Source organism: Symphodus melops (genome assembly GCF_947650265.1).
Source record: "Symphodus melops genome assembly, chromosome: 23".
Classification (NCBI taxonomy): domain Eukaryota; kingdom Metazoa; phylum Chordata; class Actinopteri; order Labriformes; family Labridae; genus Symphodus; species Symphodus melops.
The window spans coordinates 10,872,731-10,893,333 of NC_136713.1; the positions used below are offsets into that span (position 1 = coordinate 10,872,731).

Genomic DNA, 20,603 nt, shown 5'->3' on the forward strand with positions numbered 1-20,603 from the left:
TCACAAAATTAAGTGGTATCAATCCTCTTATCTAACTCTCAGTAAGGAAAGGAAAATGGGCATTTCCCAGTGTTTGAAACTAGTTTCCTTTAAGATCTTTAAAGTTTTTGCTACACTTAACACCAGCGGCCACAGAAATCAATGATAGTCTAGATCTGTCTGGGTTTTTTTTTTTTTACCACGAAAAAGACGCACACCTCAGGAATCAAACCAAATCTGATTTTAGCCAGTTGTGTTCTTTCCTAAAGCTTCACCATGTGACCACTTACCCTTATCAGACTGGAACGACATTTAAACAGAATAATAAAAGGTTAACAATCATTCCCTAAAATCGATCCTTAATGAGTAAAATTCACCTGTAAATAGCTGAATCACCCTAAAAAAATCTCAATTAACACCTCTCCCAAAATGAGGAGAACACAATCAGTGTTTTGCCATGCTCTTCTCTTATTATTTTTTTCCACAGATGTATGTAAATGTACCCTTTGAGATATGTGTTTAGCACTCAAATACTAGTTCTGCATTTGATATAATAATTGTATTGTAACATCTTAAAAGATATGTCGTGAGAGGGATGCAGTGCAGTCATGATATGATGGATTGAGGTGCTTGTGACGTATACATTTTAAAGAGTGAACAAAAAAAAAATGAAATTAATTTGTAATGTTTTATCAGTTTTAGGCAGCTGAGTTCTTCTTGTGATTCAGTAAATTAGATTTTATGGATCTTATTTGTGCTTCTTTTTTTTTTTGGTTCAATAGCCAGCCAAATAAGTGACTCATCAACATGTGAGTTGAGTAAAAAAAAGTCACTTTTTTTTTTTAAATTTAATTTTTTACGTCATGCCTCTCATATGAGCCACAGAGACTGTTTTGGATGTTTACACTCTGAATAAAAACAAGTCAGGAATTTTCATACATTAATTTTATAATCAGACATTGTTTAATGATCATGAACTATATTCTACATCGGTCATCACTGGTTAGTTTACCCTTAAAAAAAGAATAACACTGAAGAAGACACATTTTTAAACTTTAATGAGATGAAGCATGTCAGTATCGTCCATGTGTGCAGCTGTCTATTCTGTATAAAAAAGGACTATATTGCCATGTGTGTTATGTTTGATAAATATACGTGCTTTGCCGCCAGGTTGATGTAAAGGCAAACTTCAATTTCCTCTAAGACGATGCGTGTCAGGGTGTTGTTGTTTCCTCGTTATTTGCATGAAGGAGACATGACTGTGTCTTTGCAGTTTTTTCAGGTGATGTGTAGTCAATCGTACTGACAACTATGGTAGGCGGTGTTTGACCCCCTCCTCCACAACCCCTCCCCAACCCTCTCCACCCACTCTTTTCTAAAGAAAACTCCATTGTACTTTGATGGCATTGTAGTCCCTGTAGGTGTTTCATTATGGTTTTATTTTTTAAGTTGGAAATAGTTCTATGACTCCTATATAGTGATGATTTTTGTAACCTTCTCTAGTAAAACCGATATTTTTTATTATCGTGACACCGTTGTCTACTGTCTCGTTCTTGTGTGCAGGTCTCTGAATTCAGTTTGTTTCCTTTTAATTACGAATTACGCACATCTTTCTGCTTATCCAGCAGTTCATAAACTCGGAATATTTACATTTTAAACACGGACAAGAAAATGCCACGCCTCTTTAAATACAAGACTCAGAGCTATGACACGTGTGCTTCAGAGAAGACTCAGAAACAGACAGTCATTGATTCACTTGTCAACCTTGAGGACGGTTCACTGAGCGTGTCTTTCATCTCCTAAAAGCAAATATCAATTTCACTTAACCTCATGAACTGATGCTTCAAGTTTAACTAGTAGATCCACTTTTTAATTATTTCAGTAATTGGAAAATTATTTTTCTGGTTTAATCCCATAAAAGTTTGTAATGAAAAGCCAGCGTGTGCTCTTTAAATACTCACAGTTGTACTCTGGCTCTCTACACAGGTGATTCCACTCAGTCAGCTCTGAACTGTGCAGGCCAGCCTGCGTTTGATTTATCAATCCCTCCCTCTCTTGCTCAGGCATTTCATATGAGGGGGCCCTCTTGTGGATACAGATGGCACTGCCCTTTAAATAAACACAATTCTACGGTACACAAAAGTCAGATTTCACTCCAGCGTCGTTGTTGGCAGCTGTTTTAATTCCAGTTTGATGAATGGTGGGAGACATAGCAAGCATTTAAAGATAAAATGAGCCTCAGAATCATTTGAATTTTACAGCAGTTTCAGCTTTGCACTTCACTTGGTACAGCTTGTGAGGGCAGTCTGAGGGATTTGATAAGTACTGAATTAAATTAACTCCAACAAGTTCAATATCTGTCTAGTTACATAAAAAACATCAATGGGGCACCTTGTTTCATTCAAAGCAGAATACTCAATGTAATCACTGCATCTCTGGTTTGAACAATTTTTTATTGATTTGCTCATTTTTTAAAATCACTTGCTTGGCACTACAAGTCCAATACGAGAGAAAACATCCTTTATCTGAAATATAGAAACACTTTTAGATCCCTCTGATCATGTGACTACCTCTATCATCTGTACCACATGAATCAATCTCATTCATTTACTGTTAACAGAGTGTCGATCATTATTTGACCACATTAGAATAAGTCATGAGATCGACTTCAAGATAATGACCTTGTTGTTTTTTCTGAAGCAATCACTGATGCAAATACACATTTCAATGAACTCAGATTTTTGTTGTAGTCGTAGTCACAGGGGTGTCGGAGAAAAGCCACCACACGTAGGCTGTAAACTTGGAGATCCACATCAGCAGAAAAATAACCCCAGGACTTCTCTTTTCGTGGGCGACGACTAAATATCACAGCTTCTCCAGCGACGACAAATCTTTGGCAGTTTTCAACGCAATTAGAAAATCTAATTTTTTAAACGGTCGCGAAATTCAACGAAAGACACCCGCAAAGACTTAATCTGCTAGTTTTACACGAGTGTCCAGTCGTGCTTAGTGTCAATCAAGAACTCCTCAGGTGTGAATGCAGTCTGGATCAGAGCTGTTGAACGGACAGTTTTGGCCCCTGATGAGGCAAAAAGACTGAACATTTGTCTGAATTATTCTCAGAGTTGTCTAAAGTAGGAACTTATTTCCTCAATCTAAATTCTGATCCTGGTTAAAAAATAAAAATAAAAATTTTGTCTGAGGATACGACGGAGCGACCGCTTCCTCTTTTGGCAGAGACTCTAACGGCATCACATGAGCACCCGCTGATGTCTGGCTCAGCAGCAGGTGGGGTCAGGTGGACTCTTCCTCTGCAGGTCGACTGTGTCTGTGTGGATAAGATGATCAGCTCTGTCATCCAGCGCCAGGATGCGACGCACCGCCTCCTCAAAGGCTGATGCTACGTTGGTAGCGTCCTTAGCGCTCGTCTCAAAGTACGGGTGTCCGCCGTTCTCACGGCACCATCTCCGCGCGTCCTCTCCTGAAACCTGCCTCTCAGGCACGTCCAGTTTGTTGCCGAGCACCACGAAGGGGAAGTTGTCGGGGTCCTTCACGTCGGCGTAGTACGTGAACTCCTTTTTCCAGTTGTTCAGGTTTTGAAAGCTCTGCCCGTCGTCCACGCTGAAGGTGAGCAGGCAGCAGTCCGAGCCGCGGTAGAACGGCGTGCGCAGGCTGCGAAAACGCTCCTGACCCGCCGTGTCCCAGATCTGCAGCGTGACGTGGTGGCCGTCCACCTCCAGCTCCTTGTTGAGGAACTCCACGCCGATGGTGTGGAAGAGGTGCGAGTCAAACTTGTTGGTGACGTAGCGGTTCATGAGCGACGATTTGCCCACGCCGCCGTCTCCCAGGAGGATCACCTTCAGAAGGGCTGACTTGGTCGTCATGGCTGCAGCGAGGCGGACCCAGACAGTTCTGGTCTTACCGGACTGCACGCGAGGACTGGAGACAGCAACACTAGAAGTAATAAAGACTTTGACTTAGAAATGAAAAAGAGGGAGAGCGAGCGGCTTGTTTATCAGCCTGAACTACTTTGTGACCTTTGACCTCCCAGATAAGATCCAAACAGATTCTCCATCAACTTTCTTCTCTTCACACACTTCCTGTGAGCGGCCATGTTTACATGTTCCCTCACGCGCTGACAGTGAAGGAGGGCTGATTAAAGTCAGTCGACTTGCTAATCCTATTATTTAAAAAAAAAAATAAAAAAAAAAGGCCCGCCTGTTCGCCTTTGTAACTGATGAGTGTTGATTTTACACTTTCACCGAGCGGCGACAGAGTTCACCCACTCCCCGGGCTTCACTGAGAAGTAAAGTGAGGATTTAAGCGCTAATTTAATCGCATACCACACACTCTGCATACTTAGCGTACCAGGTTAAGACCAAGTAAGCAGCGAATCATCCCACCCACATACCAGAACTAATCTGTGAGGGGAAAGTGAGGAAATCCAACCAGGAGCTGGTTTTAATGGCAGACCAGGAGGAGGAGGAGGAGAGCTCCTCCATGATGGAATCCAAACACTTGTTTTAACATGAGAATGTCATGTAAAAAAACAAACATGTTTCTGACTCCCATAACTCCAGTCACTCATGTTGGAACAGCAGCTGGAGAAGTAAACGTCGTCTCACTTCATGTCGTACAGGAGAGATAAGGGTGTAGCTGTTAGTCGTCGTTCCAGTCGAGTCGCCTGCACTAGTTCTGACTCGCAGCATTTCTAGTGTGTATCATCCATATTGACTTGAAATGACCTGGGACAAGAATGAGGATGAGGAGTTATTCATGTAATCTAATCGTGTAATTAAAGCACAATATCTCCTCACGTCTGCTGCTAAATGGGCCAAATCTGCAGCTTGCTTGGAGAAGCAGGGCGACTTTAAACTACCGGAGTTTAGTAAGCGCTGCACTGTCATGTGAACCGGCACAACTGTAGGACTATAAAGTTCCTTAAATGATTTCTTTGTGCTGAGACCTTTAAACAGTGAATCACTGCAAGGCTCCTCCTGCCTCACATGTCTTCTTCTTCTTCTTCTTCTTCTTTTTAATAAGGAGTAGTGCAATGAAGCTGGAATGAATGAACATTCACACACTGTGTCACACACACACACACACACACTGTGTCACACACACACACACACACACTGTGTCACACACACACACACACACACTGTGTCACACACACACACACACACACTGTGTCACACACACACACACACACACACACACACACACACTGTGTCACACACACACACACACACACACACTGTGTCACACACACACACACACACACACTCTCACTCACACTCACACACACACACACACACACACACAGGAGTCATGTGCTTCATTCAGCAGAAAGCTACTGACTGAAAAGAAACCAGCTGTTTGGGTTATATCCAATAAATAAAATAATCAATATTTTCTACAAAACCACATTTAAGTAACAACCTTTAATATCAGGTAGCCTATATAAGTCTATAAACTAAATAATCATGATGAGATGATGGTGTCTATCAGCAGACAGGAAAGACAGACAGTCTGCTGTTACCTTAGCAACAAGCCGTCATGTTTTAGTCATTTGGTTGTCTCACTGTACAGTAGACTTTCAATAACATTCACAATATTTAGCAGAAAGACAGAAGCTGATTGACAAACATAACATACCTATTAAAAAACTGAATTTATCTTATCAAAGCGAGCATAAGTTTCAATATTGAATCCTGCTGTTGTATGTCAAGTTGTCAAAATAAAAAAGTTGGAAAAAAGTAGCTGAGAAATTCAGGGTTTGTGCTATCACTTCTGTCCGATAATGGGCGCACGCTAACACTCTCAACTTCAGCAAGCGATAAAAGACAAATCACAGACAGTGAGGATTTTTGTGTCTAAAAAAACGTCAGTGTCCTCATCTCTGAAGCTTTACCTGTCCAACAGCTCAGCTCATGCGGTTAGAGTCCCCCTCGTTCATCCCGGTAATGATCAGCTCTAAGCCAGTGGAATGGCGCTCCGGGTCCCCGCTGCTCTCTGGCCCCGAGAGCCGATGATGACGCTCACATGACCGGGGAGTGTCTCCGCCTCCGCCCCGCCTCATCATGCGCCCTGCTGGATGCATCAAACAGCTTTCTTATTTCACTCTTTTCCTTTCTTCTTTTTCACAAAACATGCAGGACGGAAACCCCCCATGGGATGGATAATAAGGGGTCCAACAATAAACATAAACATTAATGGAAGAAGTTATATATTACTGTAACTAACATGAAGGCCTTTTTTAAGTAAAAGGGACATTTTTACTATTTCCAGCTCCCAAATGGTGACAAAAGTTCAAAATAAAACATTGTGGGAAACACTGACGGCCTTTTGCAAACTGGAAAATTCACCCTCCTGCACTGTCTCGACATAAAGCTGCTAAATGATTCAAAATCCTTGCATTTTTGCAGGTTTTAATTTACCAGCCTTGAATAAGTTGCACAGTGACTCCAACTGTTTTATCTCTGTGGTGTGTTTTCTGTTCGTATCAGTTTGTATGTCCTGGAATAAGAGAGAAGATAAACAGCTACAGCATTGATTCGACAGGCCGCCGTGACTGAAAGGCTGAAACACGACCCTCAGGAGACAGAGAGCATCTGAGAGGAGACACAACACAGAGAAAAAGCCACCGAGACTTCATTCACACTCCTCCTGCTGTCTGACTGACAAGATACAGCAGCTCCATATCTGACAAGCATGAGATAACAGTTAACAGGGGATTTTTTTTTTTTTTCGTGGACATCCCCGATCCTTCCTTTTAAAAACAGAGCTGAGGCTAGAGCAATAGAAAAACACGTCCTGTAAATTTTTTTTTTTTTCCAGTACTTTCTTTTAGAAAAATGTCGACTTATATTGACAGTAAAGGACTGAGGTGAGTGTTACATGAAGACAGAACTTCTTTCATAATGGAGGGTAAATCTGCAGATGTTTCACAGCATCTATTTTGGTTTCACAGACACAAAGAAAAGCAACATAAGCAGCCGATAAAACACATTTAATCATCTTTATTATACTGGACCAACAAAAGTATTAAATATACATCAATGTATAACATCAGAGACACGGAGGTATTAACGCAGAAGAGACAAAGAAGTGATATTAATGGTTATTCAGTTCATTGTCTCTGTAGGTTAAGGCCCAATCAACGTGATGTCACAATGACGTGAAAATGACTCACTGTGCCACGTCCACTTACTGAAGCATCATGGGATATCTGGGCCTGAGGCCGCTCAGGAGGGCAGATTACTGACTCACATGCTCGCCCGTTTTCTACACAGTCACATGTCTCACGGAGCCACGTTTGCTGCCTGTGAACGGGGGGAGGAGGCATGAGGTCTTCTTGCGTTTAGTACGATGAGAAGTGCAACACAATACACTTTCTTTTCATCGATAGCGAGATGATCGCGCCTTAGCCAGGCGGGAAATCAAGGCTGTAATGGTTTGGATTCCTACTCGGAGCAGAAACTCGGCATATAAGATGGACAATAAAAGGAGCTAATTGAGTTTCTGTAAGTGCAGATGAAGCGGACGAGAGGAAATGACTCAGTGGGATGAAGATGACGATAGCAACTTCTCGAGAAGTCGTGGTTTCAGTCTGCAACTGTAATGGACAATGACTAGGCCTTTTAAGGCGGTATAGGAAAACAGCACTCTGCTTCAAAGTATAAACTGATGTTGTATTTTAAAGATACAACCAGTTCCTTTCTGTTTCCCTGCTGCAGGGAAGTCTTGTCTCGTGGTAAAGATCTGCCATTAAACAAACACATCTGCTCTTTCTCACTTCACAAAGGACAAATCCTTATAAAGACCGAAGCCATCATTGGTGAACCTTTGAAGACGTTTCTTAAACACTTCTCACTCATGTTGTGATGTCTTGATGTTGTTCTGGATTTAGAGGCACACCCAGCCGCTGTGGTACCACTGCTGTCCACACTTACCGCAGGTCACAAAAGTCATTGCGTCCTCGTCAGGGCCGCCCCTCCGAACCCAGGCGGGCAGAAAGAGGGCCCCTCTGGACACCTGCGTCACATCGCAGTCTGTCCCCCCACATTTCTTACACCTGATCTTCTGCGTTTTTGTCCCTTCTATTCCTCGAGGAAGCTGCCTCTCACTAACGCCGCGCGATGAATACGCCTCCCTGAGCTGCCGGAGCTCCGGGCTCGCCATTTCCTCTGACGACATGCGGGCGAAGGCCTCGGGAGAGAGAGTGCCGTTCGACAGTCCCTCCTGCAAATGGATGTTGTTAGGGTTCCTCAGGTTTGCAACCTTGCTTCTCACACAGGCTTTGTATTTGACTGGGCTGGATTTGTGAAGCTCCTGGATGTGCTTCTCGATGTTTTCGGCCAAGTCGACAGCTTTTTCGCGATTTGGAAGTTCTCGGGAAAGGGCTGCAAGGAGGAGCTGGGTACATTTAGACCTTAAAGAGGAGATGGAAGAGGATGCAGAGGTGCATTCTGAAGTAAAAGAAAGAAGACTCCCGCCCCTAATGTTTGGCTCGATAGATGGTTCTTCTTGCTTGGATACTTCTCTATCCACCGTTCTGTCAGCAGAAGAATCCCTACAAGACTGTTTAGAAGCCTTACACTCATCTGTACACGTCACACCTCTTCCATAGTGTCTCTTCCACTTCGCCAACACGCCCTTCACTGTCTTCTTTATGTTGGCATCAGGGCAGCTTTTCAGGAGCCTGTAGAGAACTTTAACGATGTCTGTGGTCTCCAGCTGCTCTGCTGTGATGTGCATCTTATCGAGGTCAGCGAGGACGGCCAAGATGTTCCCAAAGTTTCTGTCTTCACTGGATTTCTCAATCTGGAGGGCAAAGTGGACTATTTCTTTTGCAGCCATTGTACCTGCATGAAGAATTACAAGCAAAGTAATATCATAACAAATGCGCCACACAAAGAGCTTCGACCTGAACCACAAAGACATGATTCACAGACTGCTTTGTCCTGATGTGCAACTCAGCAAAATGCATAATTCAGCAACTAAAATGCCTGATTTTCATGGGCTTACCTGCAATCACGCGTGTTTTGCATCTCCACGGAGCACTTTTCACAACGTCAACACGAAAGTAGCCATCTTTGATCCGCTTTAAAAAAAAAAAAGCACAAGAGGTTGTCAAAAGCCGCCACTAGATGGTGCTGTTGCCCAATTGACTCAGTCCACATGAAGGAGAGTTTGTTAGACGTTCATTTGTAAGGAGCTGCACGTACTTGACAATAAAAACCTGTAGACCATTTTACATTTATTTTTTATGTAGACATAAAAAAAATTTATACGAAAGACATGTTTCATTTTTTAAAATCTGATCCAGAGTAAAAGGAGAGTCCTGGATCCTACAACCATCTCTGCAGAACTTTGTGTTGTTTTACGTGTTCTTGTTGCACATTAATGGTGCCTTACAATAGTGCTTTTATACCCAGATTTGTCCAGAGGATTAGCTCTGTCTGTATCAATGTGGTGCAGGTGTATGCATTCAGCTTTGCAGGTTGTTGGCAGAAAAAGAAACCTGGTTTTATTTCAGTTTGTTTTCACAGCTCTCAAAGACAAAGGTGGATTAACATCTGCATCAAAGCAATGGAAGAGCTACAGGGCGTAGTCTAAAATCCGAGGGATTAAAGTAACGGATAGATAGATTATTTCAGGAATGATTATGGATTAACCTGCATGATTATGAATGTGCTTTCCCTTTTTTGAGAATCAAGCTGACACTAATGGAGGATTTGAACAAGATATGGAAGTCAGGATGTTTAGATGTGGCGTGCAGAAACATTCAGACCTTACATACAGGAATGCAGGGCAGTAAGGTATCTCACAACAAGATGAGGCAGGCCTTTTAGCTGTTACGTAATAATATGTTGTGAAGGAGGAGGATAAGTGACTGTTTTGGTTAATTCTGGGTTGTGGAGCAAAGACAAGAACTGTTTCCGTGCTTTAAAACCACTGCAGACTGGAGTAGTCTGCAGGTCCTGGAGCTGTAATTATGTCCTCAGAGCCAATGAGACAGGTTGATATAATCACAAAGTTGAGAGTGATGCATGTGAACGAAAGTTAAAGTCTGGGTGGAGTTGAAAAACTACAAATGTATGAATTAAAAATGTGTTGAATAGAGCATCTGACTGAATATGACAGCATAAATTTAGCTTAGTTAGGGACCGTGTGAAAAAAGGTTGAAATGGGGACCAGTGGACAGCAACAACAGAGGCCTTCCTTTTGGTTCATACTACCTCACCCTTTGACTTATTTAACCAGCGTTGCCCGAACAATTAAAAAAAAAAGTCCATGCTAAAAAAAGTGGCTAAACTTGATTTTTTTTCTTTTCTTTTCTTTTTTTAAATCTGTAGAGATGTGGTACTTTAAGTTAGTTTCCACTGACTGTGAATGAAAATAGTGGTGGCTTTTTTGATCATAAATTAAACATAAACTTGAATAATTTAGGACTTTCCATAGAAATCATCTTATTATTCAGTGGAGATGATTTAACAGCAGTCCCAAAACTTTAAGTACCCTCCCCTTCAAATGTTGTATCCTGTTATTCACACATAAATACCTCTGAGCTGTGTAAAGATGAGCAGGGTGCCATTACGTAATCTGAGGTACGACATCCTCCTCCTAATCATATATTAAAGATTTGCTTTTAAGATTCATGCAGCTGAGGCCAATGGCTGTGAAAGTCCGGAGGTCTTTTTGCATAATAGTATGTGGCTCTCAAGTCTTCAGCTTTTAAAAGCTCAAATGGAAGCCTCGAGGCTTTTAGCAGCGTTAATGTTTAACTTTTCTTTTAAAGAGTGCTGGCTTCAGGCGTCTTCTTCTGTGCAACTTTGGACTTTCAGGTTGTTTGCTTTTTTTTCCTGTTGTTTTTAAAGTGGATTTTGTAGACCCCTGCCTCTCAATGTGTGTTACATCTATGGATGTGTGTGTGTGTGTGTGTGTGTGTGTGTGTGTGTGTGTGTGTGTGTGTGTGAAAATGGGTGGGGTCCAGTTTGGCCTTCAGTGAATACATAAAATAAAAGAATCCTCATTTCAAACCTGCACAGCTCCTCGGCTTTTTTCTCTCTCACATGACTTGAGTTTGAAAAAAAAAGAAGCACATAATAAGGCTCCTTGGGATCTTATGAAATAATAATGACTGTGGCCTGTCTGCAGTTGAATGGTCCTTATCTGTGTGAATGGAATTTTACCAGCATGCCCTTGTTATGAAGAGAACTCATCAAGAGGTGGCGCTCTCTGCAGCGTGTGGAGTGGAGGAAGTGGAGCCCTGCTGTAGCACATCCTGCTTTTGTTTCGTCTCCGCCTCTTTGTGCAGACCACGCCACACTGGATGGAATGTACGCATGAGCACACACACACACGCGCACGCACATGCACACACACACACCCCCTCACCCTGAGTCTAAGAAATCCTGAAGAGGGAGGGAGGGAGGGAGGGAGGAGGTCTTGTTAAAGTGATCATTTTCTTCTTGGGCAAACATTTATGACAACATGTTAAGTCCCCGCCTTACCTCCACATGAAACCATCCACAACGCTCTGTGCTGTGCGTGTTATGATGAATGAATGTGTGTGTGTGTGGACAAACAACACAAAGAAACAAAAGCTGTTCACAAGACCTTTAATCCATAAACACATCAGACTTGTGTTTCAGCTTGGTTCATAAAATGTATCCACATGATGGTTGTATCGTGCACAGCAGGGAATCTCAGCTGCAAAATGCTAACCCAAGCTAATTTGCATCATTAACGATCCAAAACACGAACACTAAAGAAATTAGTTAGAGTTAGTTATTTAAGCATCATCTAAAACATAAATAAAATAATCAAACCTTACATTAAGACTATTGTATCTCCTTTACTCCCTAAACAAACTCATAAACAATAACAATGTGTACAGAAGTTTACCTCTGCTTTCAGTGTTTATGCTAAGCTAGGCTAATTAGCTTCTGGTTCCTGCTTTGTATTTATAGCACACATCAGGATGGTTTTAAAGTTCTCTTCTTAAATCTTGACCACAACACAAAAAAACTGTATTTGTGTTTTGTTAATAGTTCTCCAGTGAAGCTGTGAAGAATATTTAGTTTCTCTTTTAACACATTAGAGCTTCAGGAAGTCACAGCTGCTACATAACCACACACACGTGGGAGCCTGTCAGAGGCTGCGAGCCAAATCAACCTACATTTCATATCTGTGCCTAATGCTCTTGACAGGATGTGCGTGCGTGTGTGTGAGTGTGTGTGTGTGTGTGTGTGTGGGGGCAATCATGACCTTGAGGTTTATCACAGATGAGTGAATTAGACGTTTTCTTTTTTTTCTTTGTGTTTGTCTTCTCTTTGTTTCAGCCACGGGGGGTTTTCTGTCTGTTTTGACTGACACTCTGAAAGGTCTCTCTGTTTCTTTAGTTTCTATTTCAGGGTGTTTTGTTTTGGGTTTTTTTAACAACGACAAAGTGTCACAGTGTTTGGTTTGTATTTATTAACAGTCTTGCACCACCGCCAGGCAGGAAATGACTCCTCAAATATGCAACCGCAAAAACAAGCTGCTATTATGTCTGCTCCGGTCGTCGACAACTTCGCCCTTTCATGATAAAAAAATATCTCATAAAAGTCCAAAACAATAAGGAAGTACAAGTGATAACACCTTGAATTGGAGTCGTGTTATAAAAGAAAGGAGGAAAACAAAAGACGCTGTTGCACATTAAATTGATTCCTGGGTAAGGATTGTGGTTTATGTTGCTCTCATGCTGTAAGAAATGTAATTTTGCAACGCCTGTAGTGCTGTGATGCAACGTTTCTTCTTGTAATAGCCTTCGAGCAACGTGCATCCTTCGACTGTGAGCTTTGAAATAGTTTTAATTAAACCCTTAGCTTTGAACTAACGAGCCCTGTTAACGAGTTGTGACAAAGGCAGTGACCTAAAACTTAAAAGGAAAGAATGAGTATGGATTTGAATGCACATGTTTCCCTGTGGTGCAGAACAATCCACATTGATTCCCCCTATTTGTTTTCCCATGAAAGCCCCCTCCGCTCTCTCTTACTCAGAAACACCAACTGGACACAAGCTCAGCCTAAAGGGAAAATCCACAGTGCTCACAGTTGTTCAGCATCTTTGGTGATGGAGGAAAAGTTTGTAACGTGATCCCAGCAGAGAGGTGAGGCTTTTTGTTCAGCTGTGTCTGAGAGCAACTGGGACAAAGTGGTACGAATTTACTCCTTAGTTGTTATCATTTTAAGGCTGGGTTTGGTCCACATTGCTTCATCTCTATCCTGAGTGACAGATGCACTGATTGCATAACAGAAAGCTCACATTAATCTTTATTACGATTAAAACCATTAGTGAGGTATCATTTTCAAGTCCTTGTAACAACCAGTTCAGCTCACATAAAATCCACACTTTATTAAAAGTTGAACCCGCACACACACAGTTAAAGATCTACCTATATGGTGGGGTTTAAAAAGGTGTGATCAATTCTCACAAAGATAAGAACTGAATGTGCTTTTGTCTGGATGGGCACTCCCCGTGTGTGAAAGAACAAGCTTTGTGACCTGCTTTAGGAGATGTTCTTGTCGTATACTAAGATAAGAAGCAGCAAAAAAAATTTCTGCATTTCTTTTGCTTTAGCTTTTACAGTGTTTATCCCTCCTGGAATGGGACAAATGAAGCATTGTACTTTTAAGTTTAAGTAAAACAATTGGGGCGTGTACCAGGGCATTTGTGCACGTTTTTTCTCCCAAACCGGAAAAGATAGAAGCAGCATGTACTGTCCTTCTGACATTTTTAGCCTGCGATCTCCTCCCTTCTCTCCCCCTACTTCTCTGGTAATTTCCGTTGGGTGATTGAGTTTGAATTCCAGATATCCCACAGTTGGGATTCATGGGCCTGCAGTGCGTGTGAACAGGGCACTACTTCCAGCGTCGCTTCTTTTTTTTTTCTCTTTCCAACATCTATTTCTCTCTTCTTCCTGTTCTTTACCTTCACCTCCTCTTTGTCTTCTCCTCCAAGTCAAAACTTTTCTTGCCTCCTTCTCCAAACGCATTCCTCCCTTCCCCTCCGACATCCTCCATTCCTCCTCTCCTCTGGGCGCCTGATCTCTGATGCACGTCAGCCAAATCTGTTCGCCGCAGATCTGTCTGAAAAGAAGAGCTTATGGGTTTAAAAAAAAAAAAAAGAAAAAAGGTGAGAAAAGGTGTGGGACGAGCTGTGTTTTCAAACTATGATCAGGCACAAGCCGTGGAAATGCACACACACGCGTTAACAGTATGCATGTGTTCCCTAACACACGCTCCCACAAATTCCTGCTTGGTCATGTGGCAAAAATATTAGCAGCCAACTGAGAGCAGGAGTCACCACCTCTCTCTCGTCCACTCTTTAAGTGATCAATAACTCACATACACAGGCACTCTCTGTTTGGTTCAGACTGTGAGATGAGCGAAAGCTGTGAATAGATTAGGTGTCAAAACAGGGTGCAATAACACCTACAGTTTCCTGGTCTGAACAAAAATATACACACAGTGCTCATCTTTGCATTAGCAACCTGTTAGCTTCAAAGAGCAATGTAGGCTTCAAATGAAGAATGCATTACTGAGAAAGAAAAAGAAAAAGAACTTTATGGATAAGAATTAAGCTGAAACACTGACAAACCTTCATTTATTTGTCTATCTTATCAAATGATGAGCCTTCATTCTAAAGAAATGTCACCTTATAGAGATGATATTTCTACATTTTAATTTTGCTTTCTTTCTATGTTATTTGTAACTTCAAATTTAAAAAAAGAAGAAGTGCTGAGTCACTTTGAAGAAAAGCCAGAAGAAGTCGAGTTTCAGCCATGTTACTTTAGCCAAGACGAAATCCACCCTGACTTTTCGGAAGTCGAACACAAAGGGTCAGCTTTAGTTGCTGCAGTTCAGATCTGCTGTTTGGGAAAAGTTAATCACCTGGTTTTCATCAAACCAAATTAAAGGATTAAAGGCTGCATAGGAAATATCCCCAAAACAATCTCAGGACAAACACACCTCAAAGTCAGTGATTGTTTATGTGTGGACATCACACAGGTTTGATGGTTTGGCCGTCTGGAGGCTTCAGTTGTGTTACTTCTGCAAAATAGTAAATCTCTACACTGTCGAACATGCGGCATCTGTGATTTGGTACACGCACACGCCGAGGGGATTTTCTGGCCTCTGTTGCTCAAATTGCGTTCAGAGGATGACGACGGTTGGAGTCTGGAGTGATGAAACCCGTGCAGCCTCTCAGTGGGGCCATAATGACTGAGTGCAGGTCGTGCTCTTTTCATCGCCCTCGGCTTTGAACTGATGCACTTTGTTTCTCGGTTGATGTGAGGTAAACCACAACGCTGTGTCTCACTTCCTAGCTTTCAGACGACACTTCTCTCATTCAAAAAGGGGAACTTTAAAGCAAAAAAACACACACACACACGCACACACACACACACACACACACAATGTGCTGATTCTCAGCTTAGAGGAAGTAAGACATTGCAGGAAATAGGTGGGCAGTCGTGCAGTCTGGCCACAAGGCTTAATTACTGTTTGTTTTTTTATCATTGCCTTGAATTCAGATCTGTTTTATTAAATTACATTTAAACATGATTCAATCAAATGTACAAATGTAAATATGATGCTGAAAGCTTTACTTTCTGCAGCATGGCCAGTGGTCCAACTAATCAAAATATGACATTGTAATGTAAAGCTGTCCTCTTTTTAATTAGTTTGATGTGATATTATAGACGGGAACAAATTGGTGGTATAATAATTACATCAGCTGCAGAGCAAAGTAAATAACCATTTAAGGTCATTTCATGGTTTCATCCCAACATACCAGTAGTCATGCGGAGATTTTGGGTTAATTATGTGTACTTTGATACGGACAGTTGGTGAAACGGAGCAGCTGTGGTGGAAAAAGGGTAAATGTGTTCTCCAAGCGGTGCAAAGGTTCACAAACTCGCCCTGGCTGCCTCGACGCAGTTACATAACAGTGAACATGTGAAGGGGAAAAAAACCCGGCAGAAAACAGACGGGTAAAAGATAGAAGAGAGAGAGAGAGAGAGAGAGAGAGAGAGAGAGAGGACGGGGGGAGGAGGGGGGAGAGACCAGATGATGTCATACATTTCATACTACGAGAATGGGTTCAAGTCAGCAGGGTAAACACTCTCGTTTTTTCTTTTTTCTTTTTTCTTCTTGCTCTCCTTCTTTTTCGCCGGAGCGAGATGCCGAAGAGCTGAATGCAAAACCTCAGGTTTCAGCAGATGTGGCAACTGGCCTTATTTGGAGTCAAAGGAAAGAAAAAGGAAGGAAGGAGGTGGCTGAAATTCCACATCAGGTTTTTATCAAACCAAGACTGATGTGGAGTCAGCAGCATCAGCCTTTAAACTTCGGCCTCTCCTCCCACAAACGCTGAATAGCAATATGTGGAGGCTTCCAAGTCGGCCATGTTGAGGCCTGAAGTCTCTCTTTTATTTAAAGAGATTTGTTTCCGATAGCAGGATTTTTAAGCTCAATTTTATTTTGATTGCAGATGTGGAGAACACCTGCGTGATAAAAACTGCAAAAACATACATCCAAATTCCTCTCGGAGCTCATGTAGAGGTTCCTTTGTTCGTCTCCGGGTCGTTGTGGCGACCTCAAAGCACAAACAGTTCATTTTGACACATAAAGACACATTCAGCCGCTCACATCTGACAAAACAACCAACAGGAAGGCGAACAGACACCTCCTTGTCTGCTCCCCGCGCGCCGTTTTTCAGAAATAGCCGCCCCCGCTGTTATCAAGCCTGGGTCACACTTCCTGCCTTTCTGCAGCAAGGGATTCTGGGTAGAAATTGAGGTGCGAAAGCTCCGCCTACATCTGCTTGTAGCAGGAAGTCAAAGTGGTCCCACTTCCCCCGTCGGTGAGGCCGAATGCAGAAGTGGAGTTCATTAGTTTCACTGACCGGTTTCTCTCAGTTCTCTTTCTGAGCCTCTTCGTCGCCGTCTTCCTCCTTCTTATCTGAGTGCATCAGTAATTAACTGATAAATCCATCATAACGGTGGAACATCTACAAACGTCTGCATGTGAATCTGAAATGCGTTGCAGATGGCACGATTGCAAATAAGTGATTCAAGGCGGCTCCTTGAATCACGTTGCCTTCCCGGCCATCGAGTCGTGGCAGATGGCGTGTCACCTTGACTCGGGCTCGGCCTCTTCAAAAGTTATTTCTGATAATCTGACTGTTATATCTTTTCATCCCTCACATGAAATAACACTATATGACAAGTTACCTCATGCCTTTGCTTCATGAAGAAATGTCCACTGACAGCATCCTTAGAAAAATGTCCTCAGCGTTAAAGAGCAGCAGGCGGTATAATATTACACCTGCCTGAGTTATACAGTGGCGACAGTTTGTTTGGCCTTGGCGTTCGTCCCTTAAGCTACCCTGCAAAACACAGCAGCACTGAAACAGTCGGGATTGTTACTTCGCCTACACACTGACAACAAAACAAGGTGACACATAACTGTGAAAACAGCCCTCTTTGTAGGAGTAGTTCTACCCTTTTCTTAGCGTTTTGCATCATTTATTAGAAAGTAGAAAACACAAGAGGCGACGATCAAGTGAAAAGGACGAGATATTATTTGAAAAACAAGGAAACAAAGAGAGGATATGCTTTTCTATGCTGGTTTTAGCAGTGGATTCAGTTGAGCGCTGCCTTTCTTTGGTGGGTTTTACTCTTCACACATTTCTAAGCTGCTGGGTAACTTTTCACTCTGTCCTCAGCTGAATAACCTTAACATTCCTCCCACATTCCTGAAACAATGACCGCTCTCTGTACCAAAAACAGCCGTTCTTCAGCTCAGGGACGTGTGATGGAGTAGGAAAAAAAAAAAAACTCCCTCTTGATGTGGTTACATATTGTCCCTGTATTGGGGAGGCAATCTGACTGGTTTCAGTGTGAGAGAGGAAGGGACGGCCCACATTCTTTGGAGCTGACCTCATGCTTTGAGTCCATTTTACCTGCACTGAAAACGGTTATGTTTGGTTTTTTTTTTAATTTGGTTCATTCTTTGGACCTGATAACATAAAAGGTCAGGTGATTAAAGTCATGACATGTGAAAAATGTGCAAAAGATAAACGAGATTCTGCATTGACAGCAAAAATCTTCGACGTCTTGAAAACATTTTGAGAGAATCAATTCTGTCTTCATTTATTCCTATTGCTGTCTTCTATTTTGTGTTATCGCTGCTTCCATTACCAGAGATAAGGGGCCAGGTTGGGGAAATTCCTGCACGCAAAACAGGAACATTTGTGTCCAAATAAGGCTGCATGCTGCCACTTGGCATGAAACGAAAAAAAAGAGGTAAGAGCGACAGATTTGAGCTTGTGTGTTTGTTCCACATCCCTAAAGGAAAAGACACATTTTTCGACGCCCACGCTGTGAAAACATGTAGCTTGACCTTTGACCCCCAGGTAAAGACTGAAGCGACACTCCTTAAACTGATAGATAGGTATGTGCTTTGTGCACTTGCTGTATACAAAGCACAACGCTTTTTCTCAGCCCCCACACATTTTCATGCTGTCCGGGGCGTCTCATACATATTCATTTCCTTTCTCTTACTATACCTGTCACGGTCAATTCATCACCCAGACATGTTCGCACACACACATGCACAAAAAAAAAAAAAATCAAACAACAAAGCCTGCTAATGAGCAGGAATGCCCACAGATCAGTGAAACAGCACGACAGCTGTCGCAGCAGGGGAGCCCTCTTATTGGGCGGCTGTTGTCCGCGGCTCATGGTGCCCCCCCCAATCAGACAATAGCACGCATGGCTTTTCCCGCCATGGGTATGTAGATACTGTACAGTGAGAGACAGAAAAAAGGAACAACAGGCAGAAAGGAGCAGAACGAGTTGCGGGTGGGGGTTTGTTTGTTTGTCACTTAAGCTTCTACAAAATAAAAAAAACTTTACTTGATCCTTTTCTGTTAAAAGATAACACGTGGAGAGACGGTAGGAAGCAGTATCAGTTGGAGGCAGGAGTACCGAACTTCTCCTCTCAAGATTGCAGATATAAAAGGCTACTTCCTGTTTATGTTCCATTAACAATGTCTCCCTTGAACTTGAATCTAACTTGATTTCACAAATGTCTTAGCATGAAGCTTAAAAAAAAAAACATTCATCCAGTAATACTGTCCCAAACTTTTCAATAATTCCTCTCTGCTGGAGCGGCATATTTAAAAGAGCAGCAGAAGAGTAAGGTAACAACAGAAGGAGGGCAGGAAACAGGAAGACTACACACCACTTAGTGTCGGAAACAGAGCATTAAAAGGCTGCTTTTCATTTCTTCTCCTCTTGACAGACAGGGAGTCTGGTGACGCTGACTGAATCACATTTATGGCTCATAGTTAGACTCACAGTTAATCTGTGTTTTAGTTCAGATAACCATTCAGACTTAAATCTCAATCATGGATAGTGGCATTTTCTGCTGTTGTTGACCAGGCTTGATAATGCCAATACGACCAGGAGCTCAGCTCAGCGTCCGCTTTATCTAATTTTTTGTTCTAAATTTAGCTTCATTGGATAGCCACACCCAAGCTGAAACATAAAAAAAACTAGCATTGAGCTAAAAGCAGTTTTCCCCTCAACCGTTTAGCCAGCTAACATTTGCAAGAAAAGATGGCTCTTAGTTTTTTGGGGGGGGGGGAAATTGGAAGAGATGAATGACAAATGAAGCTGAAAGTGTAAATTTCATAAAGCGATCAAAAATGTCCCTTTGATGTTTAATCAACCTACGACCAAATCCATGACATCGACTGAAACAGCTCGGCTCTCCCTGACGATGACGGGATAAAACTGCTCCATAACTCGGTTTAACGTTTTTCTGGGCGGGTCAGTAATGGTATTTTATTTAAGCACCATAGGAGCAGTTGTGTAACCTTCTCAAAGAGACACACGTGTGTCACAGGTGCGCTCTGAAACAAATGACACTACACCTGCGGTATACTGCCAGAAAAAGAAAAAAAATGAACCTAAGTGTGGTGCTACAAGTATGGAAAAATATTCACAGACAGATGCAGGAAAATGAGCTCCACATTCATATTAAACAGCTTTACAATCTCAATGCCCTCCTGGATATTAAATGGAAGTGTTTCTTTCCACATATAAATCCTTTTTTGGAGTGCAAATAAAACACAATCATCATGTATAACATCCCCTACAGGCACGGATTAATGCGTCACTTTTTCTTTTTAATTCACACAAGAAGTGTGATGTTACACGTGGAGCCGAAGCGGTTACAGTAATTCCCAATCTGCTGCAGCGGCTCAATCTAATGTCTGAGGAATGCAGAAGAGGAGACGTTGGCTCTGGGCGGAGGAATGCTTCGCCTGGTTCAGAGTGTGTGTAGCAGGACTGAAAAAGCTGTGGGACAAAAGAGGAGAAAAATGTGACTGGAGGGATAATGAGGAAGAGTCTGGTGCCCGATTGCTTCAAAGATAAAATGATTGGAGAGTATATATACAGTGTGTGTGTGTGTGTGTGTGTGTGTGTGTGCGTGCACGCTCCCACACACTCACTGCTCCTCCACAGTGTGTCTGCCTTCACTGTGCAGCTATGGATGCAGCGATTA

At 42.3% G+C, this 20,603-nt stretch overlaps 2 protein-coding genes across 2 annotated transcripts; both read right to left on the minus strand.

The window, feature by feature from the left end:
• Positions 1–2,140: 2,140 nt before the first annotated feature.
• On the minus strand, positions 2,141–4,138 carry LOC306818729 (ras-related protein Rab-9A-like). The gene has a single exon (XM_079336440.1). The coding sequence runs from the start codon at positions 3,861–3,863 to the stop codon at positions 3,258–3,260; it is 606 nt and encodes a 201-aa protein (XP_079192566.1). The 5' UTR covers positions 3,864–4,138; the 3' UTR covers positions 2,141–3,257.
• Positions 4,139–6,986: 2,848 nt separating this feature from the next.
• On the minus strand, positions 6,987–9,114 carry tceanc (transcription elongation factor A N-terminal and central domain containing). The gene is made up of 2 exons (XM_079336575.1): positions 9,010–9,114; positions 6,987–8,846 (listed from the first exon to the last, which is right to left on the minus strand). The coding sequence occupies exon 2, from the start codon at positions 8,839–8,841 to the stop codon at positions 7,888–7,890; it is 954 nt and encodes a 317-aa protein (XP_079192701.1). The 5' UTR covers positions 8,842–8,846; positions 9,010–9,114; the 3' UTR covers positions 6,987–7,887.
• Positions 9,115–20,603: the final 11,489 nt, after the last annotated feature.

What these genes read in the sequence shown, in the direction of transcription:
- LOC306818729 (XM_079336440.1), bottom strand. Translation starts at nt 3,863, where the DNA reads ATGACGACCAAGTCAGCCCTTCTGAAGGTGATCCTCCTGGGAGACGGC.
- tceanc (XM_079336575.1), bottom strand. Translation starts at nt 8,841, where the DNA reads ATGGCTGCAAAAGAAATAGTCCACTTTGCCCTCCAGATTGAGAAATCC.